At 32.2% G+C, this 24,619-nt stretch overlaps 3 protein-coding genes and 1 pseudogene across 4 annotated transcripts; all 4 read left to right on the top strand.

Annotated features, from left to right (window-relative positions):
- Positions 1-2,447: 2,447 nt before the first annotated feature.
- On the top strand, positions 2,448-3,799 carry LOC112997716 (uncharacterized; annotated as a pseudogene).
- A 451-nt stretch (positions 3,800-4,250) lies between these two features.
- Positions 4,251-8,121, top strand: LOC100805515 (uncharacterized). Its single transcript, XM_006573645.4, has 7 exons — positions 4,251-4,594; positions 4,701-4,789; positions 4,886-4,961; positions 5,753-5,802; positions 5,894-6,229; positions 7,573-7,611; positions 7,773-8,121. The coding sequence occupies exons 1-7, from the start codon at positions 4,456-4,458 to the stop codon at positions 7,953-7,955; spliced, it is 912 nt and encodes a 303-aa protein (XP_006573708.1). The 5' UTR covers positions 4,251-4,455; the 3' UTR covers positions 7,956-8,121.
- Positions 8,122-10,964: 2,843 nt separating this feature from the next.
- Positions 10,965-13,451, top strand: LOC100804977 (uncharacterized). Its single transcript, XM_003517354.4, has 7 exons — positions 10,965-11,102; positions 11,674-11,750; positions 11,854-11,932; positions 12,128-12,174; positions 12,265-12,561; positions 12,882-12,994; positions 13,232-13,451. Exons 1-6 carry the CDS (start codon positions 11,048-11,050, stop codon positions 12,972-12,974), a joined length of 648 nt encoding a protein of 215 aa, XP_003517402.1. The 5' UTR covers positions 10,965-11,047; the 3' UTR covers positions 12,975-12,994; positions 13,232-13,451.
- Positions 13,452-21,472: 8,021 nt separating this feature from the next.
- Positions 21,473-23,617, top strand: LOC100500328 (uncharacterized). Of its 2 annotated transcripts, none has more exons than XM_006572765.3 (5): positions 21,473-21,632; positions 21,712-21,996; positions 22,163-22,249; positions 22,340-22,473; positions 23,299-23,617. In XM_006572765.3, exons 1-5 carry the CDS (start codon positions 21,609-21,611, stop codon positions 23,405-23,407), a joined length of 639 nt encoding a protein of 212 aa, XP_006572828.1. In that variant the 5' UTR covers positions 21,473-21,608; the 3' UTR covers positions 23,408-23,617.
- Positions 23,618-24,619: the final 1,002 nt, after the last annotated feature.

Raw genomic sequence — 24,619 nt, 5'->3', positions numbered from 1 at the left:
GTCAAGGCAAAAAGTTCATATTGGGTACTAAGCCCAACTTCATACCTAGATTTTCATAAAGGTATTTATTTAACATACCTCATTATTTGGTTTAGTGCATCTTAAGTTTATTACAGATGGGACAATATGTAATATAAGTTATATTGTGGATTGTTCAATCTATAATGAATCCAAGGTGCAGTAAAATAAATAATGAGGTGCATTAAGTAATATCCTTCATAGAATACAATGGCCTTAAAAAGCCTTTATGTCTTTTTTTTTTCTTTTATTGGTCCAATTTTGTGTCTATCCTTATTTCATTTGTAGCATGAATCAAACTCCATTTTGTATTGAGATATAAGAGAGGTGTGAGGAGAAAAGTGGAGAGGAGGGGAGGCAAGGAGTGATGAAATTTAAGTAGATTTATTGACAAAAAAAATAGGAAAACGAGGTATGTTTAATAAATATAGGAGGTATGTTTATCAATTGTCTCATGTTATAGGTGTTGTTATATAGCTCCAGTGGGTATTTTTTGAGTCCAGATCCACTATAGTTCTCAAACCACAGAGAATGCGTTGGGTTTAGGTGGAAGGATTCAAGAGATAAGTGCCGTTTGCTATTTACAATTACAATTTATTATGTTACACTCTCCTTCTTTTATATTTTTTTATTACCAATTTTTTTTCTTCTTAAAAATCTGTTTTTTTATCCACATTAATTATTACTTAAACCTTATTTTTGCATGTTTCATCTTCATTATCTTTTGAACCCTAGTTTTGCAATGCCTCATCTGTATTTTTTAGAAAAATGGATAATTAGCTAAATTTATGGAAAAAAAATGAAAGAGGAGTACCTAGTCACGTAAGACATGTAAATAGCAAAACCTTAAAAGACTTTTGACAAAAAATAATGGATTTAATAGGTGTGTAATCATAACAAATCTCTCTCTCTTTAGCACCATTTGTGTCTGTAATCTTATCTGTCTGCTAGACTTATAATAAATAGGTATGAAGTAGTTGATCTGTGTGGTCTGTTTTAAATTAAATAGCAACAATTATAAGTGTTGAAATTTAAAAGTTGATCATGGCCCCATCGACCATCCTTATCGTTCTCCCTTACCTTTCCTAAAATAAAAATAAAAAACAAAAACATTCATAAGTAATCTGCTGTATCGATCATTTATATATATGGCTGGTGTAATCAAGGTCAACAAATTAACAAATTGAAGAATGCTACAATTCAATGCATTATTAAAAAATAGAGATTATTCCTTTTTTTTAATTAGGACATTTGACTCCATAATAAAACTATAAAATATTTGATAAATTTTAATCATTTGAATTAATTACTGGACTAATATTTCATCCGAAATTTAGTCACACATAAATTTCTTCTCTTCCTAAAGTTTATATATATATACAAATATATAAGCACACACACAAGTGTCTCTCTGAGAAAGAGTAACTCACTGTGAGTGCCAACATATGCTTCATATAAAAAATAAATATATATTGTGAAATCAATAATGCTTCTATTGTTATTATTATTTATTAATTTGTCACTATAATATTATTGAATTATATATTTGTTCATCTATTTAAAGGGTAAAGACTTAAGTTCGTTGACTTATGAGCGTAGGCCCACTAACGTATTTAAAAATGTTTAAAATCTTATTATAAAATATACTTTTAAATAAACTTTCATTCTATAATTGATTTTAAAATAAGATTTATTCTAGTCTCAAATGTAAAATCTAACCCAGTTTCATTCCACTGGTCAATCGAATTTGAGGATTTACAAACACAAATTTCATATTAATATTGTAAAACTTTTTTATTTTCAAAATAAAAAGAACTTTGTGTTTTTTATATCATGTGAATAAAATTTTCCAGGGAACAAATTTTAAGCTTACTCGGTCATTGAAACTCTAATGCTATTAATATTGGATAAAAACACGTTAGTCTTTGAGTAGTTTTTGTTTTTTTTAGTTTCTGAGAGATTACATGTGTTCCCTAATTTGCTAGGTCAAATACTAACCTTGTTCCAACAAACCAATCATTCCCTTAAAGGATTTTATCTTAACGACTTTCTTTCACATTACTTTTTATTTTCTTATTATGAGTGGAATAAAAAATTTCAAAATTAAAATGATCAATAAAGGAGGGGGCAATTAAGGACTAGGGAACTTGGCCTCCCTTCCTTAAAACCCTTTGTGTATATATGAAAAAAAAATAAAAAAAATATTAATAAATAAAAATATATAAGAAAAATAGGTTTTTTTAGTTGATATTTACTTAATTTTTTTCTAGTAATAGATCATACATCTAATTTTATTTATAAAATTAGTAATAAAATATTTTTAAAATTATTATTTATTAAAATTTAAATATTTAAATAATTATGTAAAAAAAATTTCTAAACTCCCTTTGATACACTATTGGAACTGCCCCTGCTTACACCACTGTGCTATGGGTTAGTTTTGGGTAGTGTTTAATACCGGGAGGTTTTTATTTCCAAACTAATTCACTCCAGCTAAAAATACTTTTTTCAAAAATATAAATATGTTAAATTATTGTTATTATCTTATGAATAATTGGATTTATAGTCATATTATAGAATAATTTAGCTATGAAAAAGAATGCTAATTAATTTTTTTTCAAATATTCTCATATCATTTTGTTGAATTTTTTTATTATATATCCTAAAAAAACTTTATTATATTAATCAGATTCCATCACTTTGACACACTTTCTTGAGCTGAATGCAAAAGAACAACATCTTGAGGCTGAGCTTGTGTTCTGGAAGGAAATTGATGCCCAGTATCCTCACTTTTCTCCCCTGTTTTATGTTCAGGCAAATCTTATATATATATATATATATATATATATATATATATATATATTCTCTTTTATTTATTTTTAAGAGAAAGCTTAGGCTTTGTTTACTTGTCTATTTTTACTTTTTAATCATAAAATTACTGCCTCTTGTTTTGAAAGTTTTTTATAGGAAAAATAATTGAAAATAAAATGTCAATTTGAAACTAAAAAGTGAAAATAGAAAATGAAAACAGAAGTAGATAAACGTTTTTTTAGACGTAGTTCTTTAGATACTTTTAATGGTGCTATCCAATCAGAATACGAATTTCACTTCGATAACTTGTGTATTTCTTTAATTCAAAAATCTTTATTACGCAGGTTGTCGAGGAGAGACTCTAATTCTAGTCGGACAATAACACCTAAATAACTTATATATTTCTGTTTTGAATGGGTTATAAGTGTTTGGATGTTGTTTCTAAATTTCAGGTGACCAACTTCGAATGTGGAGGATACTCGATTGGCAGAGGATTTTTTGGTCGAAAACTTCCTCGGGAAATGGGCAGAAATACACCCCAACATGAAGAAATTCAGACACACATATTCCACCACTCTCGTTTGAAAAATACAGAGTCTCTCCCACCCGATATAATAAGGCGCACTCAAAGCCAAAATCACTACCGAAGATGCAAACTTTAGCAAGGAACTGTGGAGGCTAGGGAATTGGCCATGCTTTGTGTTGAGGAAGCAGAACAAAAGCTAGGCACAAGTTTGGGTTCAGAATTTTTTTGGTCGTGAAAGTTGCTCATTGAATGGATGGAGTATGGAGGGAATGAGGCTGAAGCACGTGGGAAGAGGTTGGAGTGTAAGAGATTTTTTGAGGGAAACAAACCCGTGCAAGTTTCTTGCTGGATTGACTCGGTGAGTGATGGCTATGCTATGGCAGTCTCAAGCAGAAAAATGCATGTTCTGTCATTCTAGTTTCACCCCCTCTTTCTTCCCTATGATTCTAGAGCCACGATGTATAAGCTTGTCATTTCTAATAAAAAAATTTACGCACCACAATGTATATTATAAGGATTAATAAAATTTTAATATTATGCAGTGTTCTGTGTGATATTAGTGTTATGCAGTGGTCGTGTATTAAATGGACTCGGTTGCAAATTAATTGGCACAACTGTTTATCCATATAAAAACATTTTTAAAAAAAAAATTAATTTCAATCATTTTTCAAGTTTTTCTTTAAAAAATCATGTTCGACTAACCTATTCAAACGTCGATTTTTTTACATGGTAATGTACACAAAAAAAAAGTGAATTTATTTTAGTGGTCTCGTTTAACCACAAACTCATAAATGAATCCGAATTGGATTGGGTGTTTCATACGATTCGGAACAAACTGAATTGTAATGGAATTAAGTTTTTATCGGATATAGTCATATACCCCCACCTTCAATCCAAATTTCACTACAGGATTCGGCCAATCAATAGTGTTTCAATAATTCCACGTCATTCTTGGCTTCCGTGGGACCCTCCACAATCGCCACGTCAGCAGGCGCAAATTAACGTGTCTGTTACATTTCGCACTCAATACCCACTACTGCACCGAAGGGAAATTTTGATAAAGAAGAAGAAAAGGGTTTTAGGTTAGGGGTTTGGGGAAAATGGAAAGTGGGAGAATTAGTAGTGAGAAAAATGCGATTCGAATTGAGAATCCATTTAGTTTGAAAGTGGGTCAGGTGTTTACAGGTTTTGGTATCGGCTGCGGAGTCGGCATCGGCGTTGGCCGCCCTTTAAATTTGGGTATTCATTCATTCATTCTCTTTAACGAAAGTGATGTTATGTATTTGTGAAATTCTTTGAATCTCTATATATGTTTGTACCAATGCTTATTGATTATTCCTTTTAGGTGCAATACCTATGTTGAATCAAGTAATGAGTGCCACCAGAGGTGCCACCGATGCATTTTCTGGTGTTAGCAGGCATGTCAATACTTCTGTAAGACAACATTTATCAAAATGCTGTTACTAACTTACTACTACCGTCTACCACTTTTAATGAAAATATTCATTTGTTGTATTTTATTTTATACAGTTGAGGAAGTTGGGAGCCAAGAATATTGAAGTTGGTATTGGATGTGGGGTTGGTTTTGGTCATGGTTTTGGAGTTGGTATGCCATATCAATTCTTTGCCACCTGTTTCACCTTTTTTTTTCCTTCTGATTTTTATGTTATCACGTTTCAGTTATGTGATAGATGTAATGTTGCATCATATGAATTCCCTTGTTTAGCCTGTACATTGGATAGTCATATCATTTGTTCAATTTTTTCTTGTTTGAGTCATAATGTTCTATTGGTTTGGTCTTTGTCTTCGTAACTGTCATTTTTAACTATTTCAATGTGTTTAGTTATTATATTTTCCAAAAAAACTTGGAACACTTTTTCTTAGTTCCCAAAATGATTCATATATGGAACTGGAATTTTGGTGTCTCAACATTTTATATGCTCAGAAAATCTAACAAATGCTCCTAGGAGACAGCTTTCGAGTGTTTGCCTCATCAAATTGATTTTTAAACTATATAAGGAACTATGGTTCACTGCATGATGCTACTCAGCTGTGATGATATGTTATGCTATGCACCAGAGAAAGAATTATATTAAACAAATTAAAATGTAATGTTATACTTTAACATGCATCAAACACTAAAGAAAAAGAAAGTGGAAGCAGCAGAGTTTCTCTAGAAATTGCCACAACGTTCCTAAATCTCAGGATGCTGTAGACTCAAATGCTGATTATGCTTGAAAGTTGAAACTTAGTTATCATCTATATATCCTGGCCATATTTTCTTTGTCACTTGATATAGTGGATTCTGTTTGACTATTTCAGTTGACAAAGGCTCTCCATGTTTTATGCACTTCCTTTGGTTGATGGCTAAAGTTTTTTTTTTTTTTTGGGTGTCAGGTCTTGCTGTGAAACCAGTGGTTTTGAATCAAATTCAATCTAGTCTTGTAGTATGTGAATTTTTTTTCTCTTATTAAAAAAACTATTGTCTTCTATTTTTCCCTTTTATGTATCTCATGGCTAAAATATTGAATTTTCTAGGATGTAATGACAAAGGTGATGACAAAGATTGGACTTAGTCCAAATTTACCCTTTAGTCAGGGTGCATTTCCACCATCCTTGCAAAGTGCTGCAAGCACAGTCAATACAAACCAAAGTTCTGCTGGAAGCATGATGCAGTTGGCAACTAAATCAGTTGATCAAGTATCTCAAGGCCTGCCAGGGTCTCGACCTGTGCAAATTGGTTCAGATTTTGAAAATAATCCATTGAGAGTCACTGCGGTTGACTCTGCATTTGGCAGCCGGACTGAGAAGGTCATTAGCAACTTTCTGCAAAATCCACTATTGAAGGGAGAAGGAGGAGGACTTGATGAAGCAGTATGCACTCATTTTCATAAATGACAATTAGATGCTATGCCTTTTCTTCTATTCATTCCAGCCCATTAATTTGATTTTTAATGATTTTCGGTAAAAATTTTAAAATAACTTCTAACCTAGATTTTTCACTTACATGTTATTCCTTTATACAAGTGGATGAAATGAAAGAATTTGCATTCTGTATTTTTACAGAGTGTTGAAAGAAGAGATGTAGACTATAGGAGTCATTTTCATCTTGGAATAATTATATCCCTGGAATTTGTTTCCTTTTTTTTATGTGTTAATACTAGGAAAGTTCAAGACATAGTATGGAGATGGGGCAGGCAGGCTAAAATGGAGGTGAAGCAGCCTTGGTGGAATCTAGTAGCTTCCGAGCTACTTGAGTTATGGCTCTTGGGTGGAATGTGATTCTTGAATATATTGCCAGAACTGTTTGGTTTTCAGAAATAGTCAAAATTATTTTGTGCAATTCCTAAAAAATTAATGACTATCTATGGTGGGATGGCGGCAATAGAGGTAACAGTTATTGTGGTGGCAGCAATGCTGGTGTGATATTGCTGCTGGGTTGGTGATAACAAGGGTGGAGGAATATAACTAAAAGTGATGTGGGTTGGGAAATGATGTCTATTTTCACATGCCTTTCCGGGGCATTAATAAAAAACCCTTCTCTTCCTGTGGAATTTTTTTGGGCCATGACAAGGGAATGTTACATCATTCACTGGAGTATATTTTTAAACTACATCAACCATGGTGTCTATTTTTAAACTACATCAACCATGGTATCCTGAAAATCATATATTCACATACGAACCACCTGGATCGATAATGTATCTTTCCTTTTAGTGTTTTAAATATCAAAATTGTTTGTGTTTGTTTTTGCACCCCCTGGTTCTCTCAGAAAATCACTGTACATGATCAGGCTTGAGAAACAGAAGTTCTGTTAGTTGATATTTTTTAGCCTGGAAAGATATGGTTATTAGTTGAGAGGGATGAGTATAAACTCTTTCAAATTTTTTACCTCTGTGCATCATTTGTTATTGCTAAATACTGTTTGTTTGTTTATATACTCTTTAATGATTGATTATGGTATTCTAATTTTAATACACAATTTCCTTGCAATTAAATTATTAATACAATCTTGTTAGAAGTCTTCTTGTTTGTGAAACGTTTTTCAAAACTACAATGTGTACTGCTGGACAAAATTATCTTGGTTTTCCCAATCAATATGCATGTGAATGATAGAATGTTCATCTCTCCATAATATTCCCCCTTACCTCTTTTTCTGAGTTTTTCGACGGTTAGTCAAATATTATACGAAATTCTGATTGTATGATACATTGTAGGTTGGACGTTTGCAGTCAGAAAGGACAATGCTTCAGATGGTAATTTTTATGTACAGTTAGTTAGATTCTCAATCTTATACCTAGGGCATATCTATACTCTGCTGAACTTTTTAATGGTTCAGTAACTTAAATTATTATTTTAACTTTTGACCCAAAAAACTGATCATTTTAAGTATTTTTATTTTTTTGTGTGGATTTAGGTTTTGAAACACCAGCAAATCATTGAAGAACTTGTGGAGGAAAATGAGAGGCTTCGCCGGATACTAATGGAGGACCTGAAAATACCATCTAGCAAACTTGAAGCAAGTTCTTCAGGTAGAAATAGAAATAGGTCTCCATGTACTGATTGTTTTGAGTGCCGAAGAAAACAAAGAAAAAAGTAGATTAGTAATATTCGCAAGTGCTTGCATGCTAAAGGGTCTCCCCGTTATCGCGCTTCACTGCATTTTTTGGGTTTTGTTCGTTCTAGTCGGCAGAGGCATGCAGTACCTCTGCTAATTTGAGTTTAAGGTCATCATGGATTACGAATTTCCGGCGATTACAATTTAATGAGTTAGTATACAATGAAATGGAATTATTATTTCTTATATAAATATTTTATGATAAAATGAAATTAAAAAAAATTCTTAATACGTACTCAAATTGGCAAAAAGTAAAAGAGAAATTTCGGATGGAATAGAATAAATAGTATGCCAAATAATCAAACTTTATTCTATTCAACTTTATTTTATATTTTTATTAATCTGAACATCGCATCAAAATAAATATTTCCTTATAGTGAGGAAGTGAAAATATGTTATTATTAATTTAATTTAAATTTTATAATCTTAAGTTCTTAACTCACTTGAATCTTAACTCCGTCTTTTTTCCCTCAATTTTTCTTTGCAAATCTTAACTCCCTAGAGTTCAATTGTTTTTATATTATCCATTATTCCAACATTTTGTATTGAGAATTGACCAAAAGTAGATCCTTCTCCGGTGTTAAGTATACAATTCAAATCGTGAGTGACTCCTTGGACAATCTAGAATATGCTCTAATGTTGGGTCATTAATGAAGTTGATTTAGGGCCCCACTGGAATAGTTGGAATAGTTAGTGAGTTTTTGGTTTTTGTTTTTTGATTGGAATAATTTTGAGTTTTTGGTTTTTGTTTTTAAAATCTAATTTTTAAAATAAAATGTGTTTAGCAAAAATGGAGTTAGAATAATTTTTAAATTATTTTCAAAATACTTATATACTCATTTTTAAAATCAAGATTTTTTTTATAAATTTGATTTAGTTTTAAAAAGGCACATATTTTTCATACATGACAATAAAATGTTGTTACTATCACCACTACTATTGTCAATGCTACTATCACCACCATTACATTGTCACATTGTCATCGGTACTGTCATTGTCACTACCATCACCAATACTACCTTCGTCATCACAATCACTACCAACGTCGTTGTAATTACTGGTTTGTCGACACCAACACCATGACCACCATTGTCATTGCCATTACATCAAGATCAATGACATTACTACTACTACTATTATTGCTAATACCACCACCAACAACTTTGTTGTCATAATTACCACCACCGTTGTTGTCATCACTATCACTGTTATTATCACCACTATCACTAATACAACCTCTGTCATCGCCACCAACCACCACCAACATTGTTGTCATAATCATCACTAATATTGTTGTCACCACCACTATCATTGTTGGATTAGACACATGCTTAGTCTAAAACAATTAATACAAACGCCTCATCTATTAAAACATGTTAGGCATTACAAAATTATCAAACCAAAAACTAAAACTAGGGGCTTTAAGCTTTGTTCTAACCGCCATCACTATCACTATTACTATCACCGGTACCACTAATACCACCTTTGTCACTATCGTGCCACTGTCATCATTTCATCACCAATGTTATTACTACCACCACCAATGTTGTCAACTCTACCGTCATTGCCACTGCTACTGATATCTCTATTATTGTTGCTGACATCACAATCATCACTCGTCACCCCTGCAAAAAAAACTAATTTTAATATAATATAAAACTTTCAAAATAAATTTATTTTGAAACTAATCATATTTTTAAATCTGATTTTAATTTTTTTTAACTCAAACTAAAAACTTATTGTTATTTTTTAAAATTTCAAAACTCAGACATCACCCCAACCAAAATGGGATGTTAAGTTTTGATGGCAAATAGAGTGCAATTGTTTTAACATTCTGTTATTCCAACATTTTGTAATTAATGAGAATTGACCAAAAATAGACCCCTCTAGGTTTCAAGCTTACAATTCAAATCTTAAGTGTTTCTTTGAATAATCTAGAACATTTTCTAATATTGTGTCATTAATGAAGTTGGTATATGCGATCCCAAAAGAAAAATTTTTTTAGGGTAAAAGCTGGCAATTTTGTTCAGATAATGAAGTGGCAGAAAAAAGATAATGAAGTCGCCAAAGCCTGCACATTAACATTAGCTAACAAATATGTTGATGAGGAATGTGCTCAATCCAGCACAAAATTATTATAAATGAAAGCAAGATTAGCTAACAAATCAGACACTTTATTGCCATCCTTCTTTGTAAACACTAAATTATGGTCTGCAAATAGAAAGAGTCTTCTCCAATCACTTAAAAATCCTTGCAAGTAGCCGCGATCCATTCTATGCTTGCGATCCCAAAAGAAATTTATTAACAAAATCCCTTTATATAGTACAAGCCGATAATGAGTATGGTCAATATCTCAAGGATCTTGTTAAAATCATTTTTATTAAGAGTGATGAAAAATAAATTAAAAAGAAGCTTGGTGACGCATCAAAACACTTAAGTCTTAATTAGCAGAGTCACTTCTTATTATCGTTCATCATTGTAACAAGTTTATGAAGTCTACGTGGAAGAAGACAAATGTAAGCATGTTGCTTATACAAGCAATAATTGCACCTGACGATGAAAGAAGCAAAAGCGAGAGTGAAATGCTTATTTTTGAAATAGGTCACAAATTAAGCAGAGGATTTTTTAAAGTGTGGGCGCAAAACAAATGCAACACATTAAAATGGGTTCAAATTTTTCATTGACCGTAAAAGAATCATTAACGGTGATAAGCATTAAGAAGGGAGGCCAATTAATTCTCTCACTGGTTTCTCAGAGTTCGAAAATGGAACAAAAAAAATCCCCCTTTTTCATTTGCTTACTTGATACGCCCACTGCATCATCAGTGGAAAATGGAGGGAAGTTTTGAGAAAGAAGAAAGTGATGCTTAGCTTTTGATAAGAAAGAAAAGGAACAAGTTACAGGGGAAATGGAAAGTGACACTTAATTTGCAGTGAAGAAATGTATTTTGAACTGAGTAAGAATCCATTTACTTTGAAGGCAGGTCAAGTACTTTGAGGTTTTGGAATCAGCCCTTTAAACTTAGCTACTTCCATTACTCCTGTCTTTAGTCTTTGGAACATACATAGAACCAGATGGACTGGACACGCTTTTTCAAGCCCCAAACTCCCCAAACTCCACAGAAAACGAGTATTTGTTTTTCCCACTTCCCTACACTTTTATATATCACAATTCATATTCATGTCTCTTATTTTCTTGAGCATTGTTTACTTTCAATGAAAAGCCCATATGCTTGTTTGTACATTCACTCATTTTTCAATACTTGGATTTATTTATTTATTTTCCAATGCGGGACATTAAATAGTCCATTCTCCTTGTTGCAGGTCATATTTGTTTACACTTGAAAAATGTTATTAAAATATGTTGATTTGATGTAACTTTTGGTGTATTATGTTTGATAATTTTAGTATGTGAAGTTTTATTATAATTTTTTTATGTTGTTAAAATATATCATTATATCATTTTGATCCTTTTTTAAAATTTAAAAGTTAATACAACACTAATTTTTTTAACAAAATTTAAAAAAAAATTAAAACTATACATTTTAAAAACATAAAGAATTAGAATAAAATTTTAAAATTTAATGTATCAAAATGAAACAAGTATAAAACATAATAGACCAAAATGTTATAAAGTTAAATATCTTTTTCAAGTTTTTTTTTTTAACCAAATCATATTTATAAGTATTCATTCCGTGTAGGTGCAATACCCACGTTGGATCAAGTAATGAGCGGCACCAAGGGCGCAACGGATGCATTTTATGGTGTCAGCAATTCGGTAAGGAAAAATTCATCATCTTCCTAGCTATTTTAAGTATGTCGTCATGACCATGTTGCTTTTGGTTAAATAATGAAATATCCGTTTCTTATATTTTATACAGTTTAGGAAGTTGGGAACTTCGAGTATTCCGGGCATGGCTGTTGGATATGGAATTGGCTTTAGTCATGGCTTTGGACTTGGTATGCCATATGTATTCACATTTCTCAATTCTTTGCCAAATAAATAATAGTAGTATGTTACACCTTTTTTCTGACTTTTATAACATTAGGAATTTGTTATGATATTGCATGATATATGTATGCATTCTTTGGATATGCTCTCTGCACATTCATTCATCAATTGATGCCTGAGTTTTTATTTACTCACTATGGCAGGCCTATCAATGAGATCAGGGGTGAATCAACTTCAGTCTAGTCTAGCAGTATGTGGGAATTTCTCTCATCTCAAAATTGTTGTTGTCTTTTATTTTCTACCAATTATATATCTCATGAAAAAATCTTGAATTTGCTAGGAACCAATGACAAAGATGATTGGGCTTATTCCCGGTTTACCCTTTGGTCAGCGTGCATTGCCAATGCCAACATCCTCAAAGAGTAGGCAAATTTCTGCTGAAAGCATAATGCAACGGGCAACTAAATCATTTGACCAAATTTCTCAAGAAAGCATGATGCAGTTGGCAAGTAAATCTGCCAGCCAAATATCTCAAGGTCTTGTAGGGTCTCAACCTACAAAGATTGATTCGGCCTTTGACAATAAAGTATTAAAAAGGGCTGCAGTTGACTCTGCATCTCACACCCAAACAGAGAAGGTTATTAGCAACTTTCCGCAGAATCGATAATTGAAACAAAAACCGGTTTCAAAACAAATTTAAAAAAATCCAAACTTCTAAATATGAATATAGATTTTAAATCCAATCTATTTAATTGGGTATGGATTTTGATTTTTGTCTGATTAGTGTGCTGTTGATTTTGTAGCAAAAATATCTCATATCTTAATTGATAGTATATAACTTTTCATGATGTAAACGATGATATATTCTCAACCTTAGTACGTAAACTAGGGTACATGTATACTTTTTGTTGAACTTTTCGGTCACTTCAACTATCAGTGTTGTTATTGTGGATTTAGGTTATGAAACAGCAACAAATCATTGATGAACTTGTGGAGGAAAATGAGAAGCTTCGGCAGATACTGCAAGCGAACAACCTGAAAATACCATAAGCTTCAAGCAAGCTCTCCAGGTAGAATTAGAAAGAGGTTGCATGTATTGATTATTTTGAGTGCCCAAGAAAACAAAGAAACAAATAGGTTAAGATTAAGAAAAAATGTGTTTGACAAATTCTTTTTTATCACATTTTCGGTTATTGAATGAGTTTTACGTCTTGCTAAATAAGTTGGTATTGGCTAGCTTGCTTAAAACATAACTTCTCTGTCGTTCGAAAAAAAAAACATAACTTCTTTGTGTTTACTGTTTACAGGTACGTTGCCAATTTCAAGAGAAGAAAATGACTAAAAAGTAGAGCTAAAAGAAAAAGAAAAAACCCTACATCAAGACGTGATTTTTTTTTTACAGCAAGATATGGAATTTCTATGCCTAAGTGTTACTTTGACAACTATTTTTTTTTTTTTAATACTGTAACCGCTACGTTTCTTAAATGTGAGTAATCAATATGGAATATCCCATCAATATTAATTGCTTTTATATCGTTTTGTTTAGTACTGATTATGGATCCCTTTGTGAGTATAATAACAAATGAAGAAAAAAAAATAAAGCTAAAAGAAAAATTCTCCATGTGTTTTGGCAAAGAAAAATTCTCCGTGTGTATTTTTATCTCTGAAGTTTTTTCCTTGCGCGCCTTTTTCTCTTTTTAAATGCTTAACATAATCGTAATTTTTTTTGGTGAACACCTAATCGTATGTTAAGCTTAAATAACATCTAGTTCTCATCAAACTATAGTTGGACTGCTCAAAAGAAATTTGGTCTACGTCCCATACAACTTGGACTTAATTTAACTAACTTACATGACCATATAAAGCTAATCTCGTAGCCTTCTTCCCAATAGCAACAAAGTCTGCTAAATGACTGAATTTGGTGAAGGTTCCTGCATATGAAATGAAGTTTTGGATTCTAATACCTATAACTCCAAATGTGTGTGGATTCTTTGCTGTCCCAAAAATTTTAACCATAAAAAATAATAATTACACATTAAATAATAAAATATAACTAAAAATAATTGGATGATGACCCCAAGACCCTGCAGTTACTTTAGAAATGCAGGGAATCTTAGTCCTGGTCCAAATTAATATAAACAATTTACTAAGCAAAGGTAAGTCTCCACTTGTCATCTCCTTTCTCCAACTTTGACCTAGGAAGAAATCATGTAAGTCCTGACATAAAAATAGAAGTTGGAAAACTCTTATTATCTTTTCAATGAGATCAAGATCTCCTTATTATCTTTGGTCGGGGAGCATTGCCAATGAACCATCAAAGTGTGTCCAAAGCAAGGTCCCTACAGACAAAATGTCTGCTGAAAGCATGATGCAATTGGCGACTAAATCAGCAGACCAAATTTCTCAAGGAAGCATGATGCAGTTGGCAACTAAATCAGCCAGCCAAATATCTCAAGGTCTTGTAGGGTCTCAACCTACAAAGATTGATTTGGATTTTGACTATAAAGCATTTAAAGGGGCTGCAGTTGACTCTGCATTTGACACCCAAACAGAGAAGGTTATTAGCAACTTTCCGCAAAATCCATCATAGAAGGGAGATACAGGAGGACTTGATGAAGCAGTATGCATTCATTTTCATATATGACTATTAGATGCTATGCCTTTCCTTCCATTCATTAATTTGACTTTAATGATTTTTGGGTAAACTTTTTAAAATGCCTTACAACAGCCTTATGGTAAGGTTGACAATATGAATCTTTCCATGTCGTCTGTGTTAGTTAAAAATTAAAGTTTCAAAAATATTATTTATTATGGGGTCTCTATCTTTTTATAAGCTAGAATTTTCACACAAGTTTGGTTTGAATAAATTTCTCCATAAGTTAAAATGAATTGTGTAATACTCCGTTTTTCGTAAAATAAATAAAAAGATTTTTATTTAAAAATTAATGGAGTTTTTAGAAATTAAATAAAGGAGAAAAAATGATTTTTGTTGATTAAAATAAGAGTTTCATAGAATTAAAAAATAAATAGAGTAAAATGATATTTTAGAAAATAAAACGATATTTTAATTGGTTATTTAATGAAATAGTTCCTTTTTATAAAATAATAAAATAAAAAAATAGAATAAATAATAGGCTCAAAATATTTTAATTATAAATAAAAATATACTAAATTAGTTTTTACAATTACGATATGTTTGTATACTTTTTTTTTCATTTCAAATTTGTTCTCTTTTATTCTTTGTTCAAAATCCTTTTTTTTTTCGTATACGCTCAAATTTCTGATAAAACTATGATTAGGAACTTGTTACCCGTTGGATCATTCTCAAATTTTGACATCACCTTTGAAACTCATTTTTGCATATTCCCACCGTTGAGATTTGTGAAATAATGCATGCAAAGAGATAAATGTCTCTTGCACAAAGACACGAGGCTCCAATCTTTTCTCCTTCTCTCTAACGCTTGGAAACCTTACTAGAGCACCCACAGGAAAAATTTGAGAAATCTTAGAAAATCGCTAGAAACATTATTATCACTGTCGGACTACACACGTGAACCTGCTTAGAGGTAAGGGATGAGTTTATCACAATTAAAATTAGAATGAACATGTATAGAGATCCTTAGAGGATCAAATTGAGATATATCTTAGGTTATTTACTGTATTATATTTCTATTTTTATGATTATAATCACGAGATTGTTATGTTTGACAAACTCTTTTCAATTGAAAATAATATATTCGATTTAATATATATATGTTTTGTGCCATGTAGATATTAATATTGTGTGATGTGTATATGTAAATATTAATTGTATGAAGTTTTGAACATGTATTTTTATCACTTTTGTTTCAAATGCTAAGTCTTTAGTTCATTTTCTGGAGTTTTGGATGGCCTTGTCAGAAATATTTCCATACCCTTAATTGATAAGTTTTTAATTTAGTGATTAATGCGAATGTGAGTTTTTTACCCACATAAATTCTTTTATGCTCATTGAATAAAATCATTTTATGTAATTTCATATTTTTATGTATTTTAATATATAAACATGTATATCGGAATACAAGGTATCACAAATTGAGTTTCTCTCATAAATTAGGTGATGAAATTTTATTAAAAGTAAAGTGTATAAATTAATTTTAGCTTAAAAGAGAATCTTAATTCATTTTTCCTTTTTGTTTTATTCTCTTATTAGTGTTTACAGGTAAGTTTATCAGATAAGCCTTAGTCTTTATGTTTCATTCAAGTGGATGAAATGATAGAATTTGCAATCTGCATGTGCATATACAGATTGTAGAAAGAAAAATATTAGGCTAATGTTGAGTAGTCTTTAAGGCAATTGTACTACTTAGGACTCTTAGTACTTGGGTTATGGCTCTTGTGTGGAGAGTCTACTTACACTCTTCGGGATAAAATCATCTTCATTTTTTCAATCAGTATGAATGTGGATGATAGAATATTCGTTTTTTACATTTTTCCCTCATTTTCTCTTTTTGAGAGTTTTTCCCAAGTTAATCAAATATTATATGAAAATCTGATTCAAAGATATATTGTAGGCTGGACTCATGCAGCCAGAGAACAAACTACTTCAGACGGTATATAATTTTTCATTTTGTCTGATTACTGTTGATTTTGTAGCCAACGTGTCATATCATAATTGATTTTGTAAATGATGACCTATTCTCAACCTTAGTAAACCAGGGTGTACTTTTTTTTGAACTTTTTGAATGGTTCGGTCACTTCAATTATCAGCCTTATTAATTATTATTATGGATTTATGTTATGAAACAGCGACAAATCATTGATGAACTTGTGGTGGAAAATGAGAAGCTTTGCCAGATACTACAAGTGAAAGACCTAAAAATATCATCTAGCAAACTTGAAGCAAGTTTCAGGTAGAATTAGAAAGAGGTTGCATGTACTTTTGAGGGCCCGAGAAAACAAAGAAACAAGTAGGTTAAGAATAAGAAAAATGTGTTTACTTTGTAGATTCAAATATTCAGACATTTCCTTCATCGGAAGTTCAGGATAAGATTACGGCCGGTGTTTCTTGGCCTCCTGGAGATGCTGATGATGGTATGCATGTGCTTTACACTAATTAATTAACTATTATTTTAATATATATATATATATATATATATATATATATATAATATTAAAATATTTAGTTTTAACTAAAAGCATTCACAAGTTGGTTGATATTAAACATAACTTAGTTTTTTGTATTTGCAGATACGTTGTCAATATCAAAAGGAGAAAATGACGGTAAAAAAGAGTAGAGTTAAAGAATTTTTTTTTAATTGTTTAAAATTAATATCTTAAAGAGAACAATGTTAATAAAATCTTTGATTTTAACTGGATCATTGATTAAAAAATTTAAAGAAAAAAGTATTTAATGTAAAAATCATAAAAAAAAACATAAAAAAATATAAATAACACAATTTTTTTTTTCTTTTAATAACTTAACCAATGCCTAAAAGAATAGTTAACATTTACCTTAACTAAAAGCATTCACAAGTTGGAGGGAGTATTAGCTTACTTGAAACATAATTTCGTTATTTGTGTTTGCCGGTACTTTGTCAACTTCAAAAGCAGAAAATCAAGGTAAAAAGTAGTATAGTATAGTCAAAAGAAAAAAAAATCACTTTTATTTTTTATTTTTAATAGTTTAAAATTAATATCTTAAGGACCAATGTTAATAAAAAAATTCGTTTTAATCTACTAAAAGCAAAAAAATAATTAAGTTGGACTGGTATTGACTTGCTTAAAACATAACTTCATTAATTATCTGTGTTTGTAGGTATGTCACCAACTTCAAGAGGAGAAAATGACGGTAAAAAATAGTAGAACTAAAAGAAAAAAAAACCACTTTCTATTTTTAATAGTTTAAAATTAATATTTTAATGACCAATGTTACCAAAATCTTTTAGTTTTAACTAAAAGCATTCTCAAGTTGCATATATATATATGTATATATTGCCAATTTCAAAAGGAGAAAATGTGGATAAAAAATAGTAGAGCTAAAAGAAAAATCCAACTTGACGCGGAATTCTTATGCCTCAATTTTAACTAAAGATTTGATAACTACGGTGTTTTTTATACTGTAGCAACTAAGTTTTTTTAATGTGTGAATATGGACTATTCCATCAATAATCAATCATTGCTGTTACATCGATTTGTTTATTACTGATCATTGATCCCTTTGTAGATGACACTGGAGAAGTTTTTATATGTTGAATTCATTGCGATGGAATCTAGCTACTGCTTTATTTTCTCTGGTACAAAATTCTCCATGTGTATTTTTATCATAAATGAATAAATTCTATAACTTTTGGCATATATACAAGAATAATACCTACTGTATAATTAGCAAAATTTGAAATGCTAGTTTATGACTTTTGCGTTGGAATTGTATTCTGTCTAAAGTAAACCATGAGGCCAAGGATGAGTTCTGTCCAGTTCCCCGCATTGAGGTTGGCCTTTACAGACAATTTTATTCAACACATTAATTCAGTCCACACATTCTGCTAGCTTGTAATTCGATCCACTCATCACTCTCCTCTTAGGTTTGTGTTGTGGTTCTAATGTTACTTCCCAAGTGGACAGACAGAGGGGTAGATAAATGTCTTCCATCCATGTCACAAATGCAGAACAATTATACCCCCCCTTTTTTTTTCTGGCTTTGCTATTCGGTAATAGTATAAGAACACTCCACTGGTTATTTAAACATTAATATTGTGTTCCTTACAGTTGACATAGTTATGGCAAGAGACACAACGTGCATATCACTTTCTACAGGAAAGACCCACCATCCAATATCATCATCTTTATATTCTTCCACCACAACTTGTTGGGTTCCTCTTTAACCCTTTCTTCTACACTAATAAAATTCCAAAGTGCACTTCCACCTCTCTTCCTCTCTTAACAGCTAGCCGTGCCAACTAATCTTCTTCTCTCTCCCATTCCTCTTCCCCACCACCCAATTGACCTTAAGATATGATGTGATTGAGTATCCTCATCATGTGCTCCCCGTTAAGTTTCCTCCCCTCGCTTGCTTCAGAGTTATAGCTGAAGTTAGATGAATCCCTTGTTGTTTCTACCAATAAAGTTCCCCCGTTAAACTTGACAAACTTAACTAATTCATGTTAGATCAAAGAGCTCTAATTCGATTGATTTAATATAATGCGCATAAGTTTTATAAATTTTTTATATTATTTTTTATTTTAACAGATAAAAAAAATACTAATTCATTGTATTAAGAAACCTGGTTAATATAGTTGAATACATTAAATTAATATTTTTTTAAAACTATCTATGTGAACAAAAGTAGCTAACACTAATGAATTATATTTGTATCATTATCATATTATTCTAGAATTGCCTTTAGTGAATGATACATTTGAGAAAAGAAAATTAATGGAGAGATATTTTAGATTCAACTTTATAAAAAAAGGTAAATGTTTAAGAAATTAATTAAAAGGAGAAAGATTTTATTAGAATGTGTAAAATTGTGTTATCCATAATTTTTTTTTACCTTCTCCTATAATTTGGATAAATATTTTCATTTAGGTTATAGGTGAAAAATTAATTGTTTAAAATATGATCCAGCCATGCAGGGAAGACTCCAATTCTCACCTTTTTCCCATTAATATTATTTTGAAATAAACGTGCCTGTAAATACGTCAATTGGCAAAGGAACAACTAATTATATCTTTTTTTATTATATGAAAATTAAAATATTGCGCATACAATATTCGTCTAAAAAGCTTTGTAAAATCCTTAAACTAGATCTTTTTTACTACGTACCCCATTGCCCAGACCAACAAGTCACCAAGGCACAACTTTACCCTGCACCAGGGCTTGTCCTCTTAAACTAGATCTATTTAACTTTTTTTTTATAAAAAAAAGTCATATCCTAACTTTTTGTATTACTACGCTGCCAAGTGCAAGTTTGCGATTTATTATTAATATCATTACTCGATTCAACAGAAAGTGAGATTTAAAATAATTGAGATTAAAAAAAAATGATATATAAAGTTTTTAAATAAACATGTGATTTTTTTTTAAAAAAAAAATTAATAACAAATGTTTTCAAGTATTATTAGTTGTTTTTAGCTTTGGATCGATGCTGATTATCATATATATGTCTTTCACATATTGAAGTTGTGATTGACCCCTGTATTATTTGGATATTGGGTGTATGTCATATCATAACACGAATTAACGTTAGAGAGCAAATGATATATGAAATTCCAATAGGCATTTAAGAGACAAAGCTGAATAAACTAGATCCACAAGACATAGATGTCAGAAGTAGCATTTCTAAGTAAAACCCTCAAATTGAACGCCACCGTACAATACAAGTCACCAAATGAAATCTCTATTATTGAGTAAGCTACCAAATGCTACAATGCGATAAATCACTCGCACACCCTCCCTAACAAAATATGAAAAGACCAGAGTAGCTAAAAAGGAAAAGGGACAGAACAAGTAGACATTATTCTCTGAGGGTTTAAGCAGCAAGAAGTATTGCAGCAGCCGCAAGGAATGGCATGAAGAAGGTGGTTCCATGAATAAACGCATTGCTGGGGCTTGAGGGCACCGTACTGTCAGACGCCGCCGGTGAGGGGGCAGATGGTGAAGGTGGCGATGAGGTGCTAGCTGGGCTTGGGCTTGGGCTTGGGCTTGGGCTTGGGCTTGGGCTTGGGCTTGGGCTTGGGCTTGGGCTTGGGCTTGGGCTTGGGCTTTCAGTGGGTGGTAGGGAGGGTGACATTTGTGGTGGGAGAGTAGAAGGTGCAGGGGAAGGAGCTTGTGCTGTGGTTATAGCCACCAGAGACAATAAAATGGCAAGTGTGAGTGCCATGCTTACACAAGCACTTTGATCGCTGAGGAGAACAGAGCAATGGAATTGGTGATTGGATATTATATAGAATAGAAGCAACAAAGATAAGCAAATTTTTAATCAAGAATCACTCCTTATTTGGGTGCCAATATTTCATGTAATCATGCCTGAGATTGACACGCATTTGAGACACAAATAAAGTTGAAGGCATCTTCTGAGGTCCGACCTAGCCAATTGAATTCGAATAACTTATTTTTAAATACTGGGACATCATCAAGTATTCATATAAAACTACTACTGAGTTTATTATTACTTTCTTAGTCGAGTTTGTAGAATTTGAATTTGACTCAAATAATTGAATTCAATCTCATTCTTAAATCTATTTATTTAATTGAACAAACAATCTTAATAAAACATTTAATAAATCGAGTTTCAGTTTATACTTGTAGGAATTATAATTAAAATTTGTAATGAGTAAGTGTATTTATAACACAAAAAATATATTTTAAATTTATGATGAACAATTTATATTATGCTATAATATTATTTTTAATTATCGGTATTTCTTTAAAAAAAATATCGAAATTCAATTTTGAAATGAAAATGAATGAATCATCTTCTGGCTGGGCTTGTCGGAACATGATGGGCTGAATAGGGCCTTACATTTTTTCCGGCCAGGCCCAAGCCAGATAAAGGAAAAAAGAAGAGTTGTAGTTGACACGTGTGGAACGGATAGAGAAACAGATAAGGGCGCTCTCCGTACCATCTTCCTAATCCTCCTTACATTTGCAGTGTTCCCATGTCTCCTACCCACTGAAGTCGAACCCCTATTTTTCCTCTCCCTAATGGCTTCTCAAGTTCTTCTTCAGGTTTAATCTGAAAAATCCAAACATTCTTTTTCATATGTTTTTTTATTCCCCTACTGATTCGGAAATTGCATTTCAGCAGGCACTGTTTGCCCCCAAGCTAAGTTTCCCTTCTTCTTCTCGTAACGTGGCGTTAATTTCTAGGGTTCCTTCCACCCCAATTTCATGGCGTTGCACTCCCCTCATTGCTAAGCCTAGTTTCGTAGTGAGAGCTGACACCAACCTCGATGGCGGTGGTGAAGCCACCGAGGATGTTCCTTCGGATAATGCTGAAAAAGTTTCGGAAGGCGAAGCAGAACAAGTTTCGGATTCTGAAGCTCCGAAATCGCCTAGAAAACCCCGAGTCAAACTCGGAGACATTATGGGGGTAATAAGAGGAAGCATAAAATAATAAGCTTTAGTGTTTTTAGTTAGCAATTAGGTTTCCTCACTCTGCCTTCGCTCTTTCTATGCGTGTTTGTATTGTATGTGAGAATGTGTAAGGAAAAGTAGAAGATGAATGAAGTGTAAAATGCTTGATGTTGTTGATGCAGATATTGAATCAGAGGGCAATTGAGGCATCCGAGAAGCAAAGACCAACTCCAGACATTAGGACTGGGGATATTGTCGAAATCAAATTGGTATTTTTTTCATATTAATTAAAATATGTTTTGAGAAGAATGCTGAAGTGAGATGAATTTTATGGTTATATATTTTTGTCCTTCTTGCAGGAGGTTCCTGAGAACAAGCGTAGGTTGTCCATTTATAAAGGGATTGTCATCTCAAAACAAAATGCTGGTATTCACACGACTATTCGAATCCGAAGAATCATTGCCGGCACTGGGGTTGAGATAGTCTTCCCAGTGTAAGTTTTCTTCTTTCCACAATTTTGTAGTTTGTATTTTAAGACTAGTACTGTCATTTGCACTTGTTGGTGTTTTATTTGGATGCATTGCTTTGTATCACTGTTTATCCAACGCTTTATATATGTTAGCATTTCAAAGATTTAGATTACTTCACCAGTGCCTGTATTATGCTATTAATGGTGCTGGTGCGTTTAAAATCTGCAACTGTGCACCTTTTGAAAGTACAAATTGTTAGGAAATTAGTTGAGGAGGCACTGGCCAATAATTGCTGAAAGTAACCTTGTTCCACACTCCATATAAGCATGAAAAGGCTCAGTTCATCTCAAATGCTTATTGGAAATTGGATTCCGGAGGGTTATATAACTTGTAAGAAAATCAATCTCTTTTTTCATGTGATTTACCACCTTCCCTGGACATTTGAAATTCAGGGAATAAGAATCCTAATGGTGGGAAATGGTAATTGGAAAACAATGTCAGTCTGAACTTGAAGTTTAACAATTTCTCCTACCTCAGAAGAATGGAGTATGAGATAAACATATCTGTTTCAATGTGTGACCTACATTCCTGTTGGTTGCAGATGAACATTTGCCATGCTTCTATAGTTTTATGCATAATGTTTGTCTTCAGTCAATGTGTTGTACAGTAAGAGTTTATGAAATTATCATTTTGAAGATCTGAATTTATTTATTCAAGAAATTACCCAGCGGTTCAGTTTATTACGTTACAATTGTTGTTTAAGACCACGCTAATTTTTCATATGTAGTCTTTACCAGATTTTTCTTGTGAGCTAGTTTCTTATATGATGCTTATATTTAATGGTACAGTTACTCACCAAACATCAAAGAAATCAAAGTGGTAAGTCACCGTAAGGTCAGGAGGGCAAGATTGTACTATCTGAGAGACAAGCTTCCGAGATTCTCCACTTTCAAGTGATACTCGGATACCCCACCTTTCCTCACGTTATTCGTCGAACTAGTCTGCTGATCCAGGATAAGTGCTGCGGAGCTTTAATTTTTTTAATTTCAATTTGTTCTGTTGTAGAATACATCATTTTTCTTCCCCTTTGTGTATCTTCCCTTAAATCGAAACAAGTGTACTGAACCTTGATAGTATTGAGAAATTTGAAGTGTTTCTTCTGCATCACCATATATAGTTTATTCGGTAGAAATCGAAGCTATGAAGAAAATATTATTTTAGTATTAAAATGTAGGATTATAACAGTAAAGGTTTAAAATCTAGAATCATATTATGTAATAATCATGTTCTGAATTTCTCTAGTTTTGTTTATCTTTTGTCTACTATAAATCTGGACGAAATATGCTTTCATGGGCATCATCTTTGTGAATGATGCGTAAGAGTAATAAAAAGGTTACATATATAGGGAGCGAAAACAGAATAACAAACTAAGAAATGCTCCACTAATCCACTACTAACAGAAAAGGAAATCCATTACTAACTGAAAGGACAACTGGCACTATTCCACTACAGCAAACACTCACTAACTGACAAACATTTGTAAAAGATCAAACTAGCATATTGCCTTGAATTTAGACATAATATGTTAAGGGTCTTGGAGTGACAATTCTTTTTTTGGCCTTTCACTCGTGCCACCCTGCTGCTTGTCTGCGGGCTTATCAATCCCTACATCATTTGACAACACCTTGTCCTTAAGGTGGAACTCTTCTTTTAACTTGACCCAAACCTCCTAAGAAGTGTCCTTTGGATGCAAACCTTCCCATTGAACTAGCACCATCAGGCAAGGTTCACCTTCCCTGATCTCCCAATGAGTGTCAATAATCGCGAGAGGTGAAATTACAGGTTGGTGTTTGCAAACCTGAGGTGGTAAGGCTATAGGTTTGTCCTTGCTCAAAGGGGTTTGATAAAATGGTTTAAGCATAGAACAGTGAAAAATAGGATGGATTCTAGAATCCTCTGGATGCTGTAATTTGTAAGCTACTTTGCCATTACGAGATAAAATCTTAAATGGGCCATAAAATCTTTTAGCAAGTTTTGAATAAGGAGTTCGGGTTGCTGAAAGTTGGCGGTATAGCCTGAGCTTAACCATTACCCATTGTCCTGGCTCGAAATTAACATCCCTTCTGTGATTGTCTGCTGCAGTCTTCATTCAAGCTTGCGCTTTTAAGA

The sequence above is a fragment of the Glycine max genome, chromosome 1, assembly GCF_000004515.6.
Source record: "Glycine max cultivar Williams 82 chromosome 1, Glycine_max_v4.0, whole genome shotgun sequence".
Lineage (NCBI taxonomy): Eukaryota > Viridiplantae > Streptophyta > Magnoliopsida > Fabales > Fabaceae > Glycine > Glycine max.
This window is presented reverse-complemented; position numbering and strand designations above follow the sequence as displayed.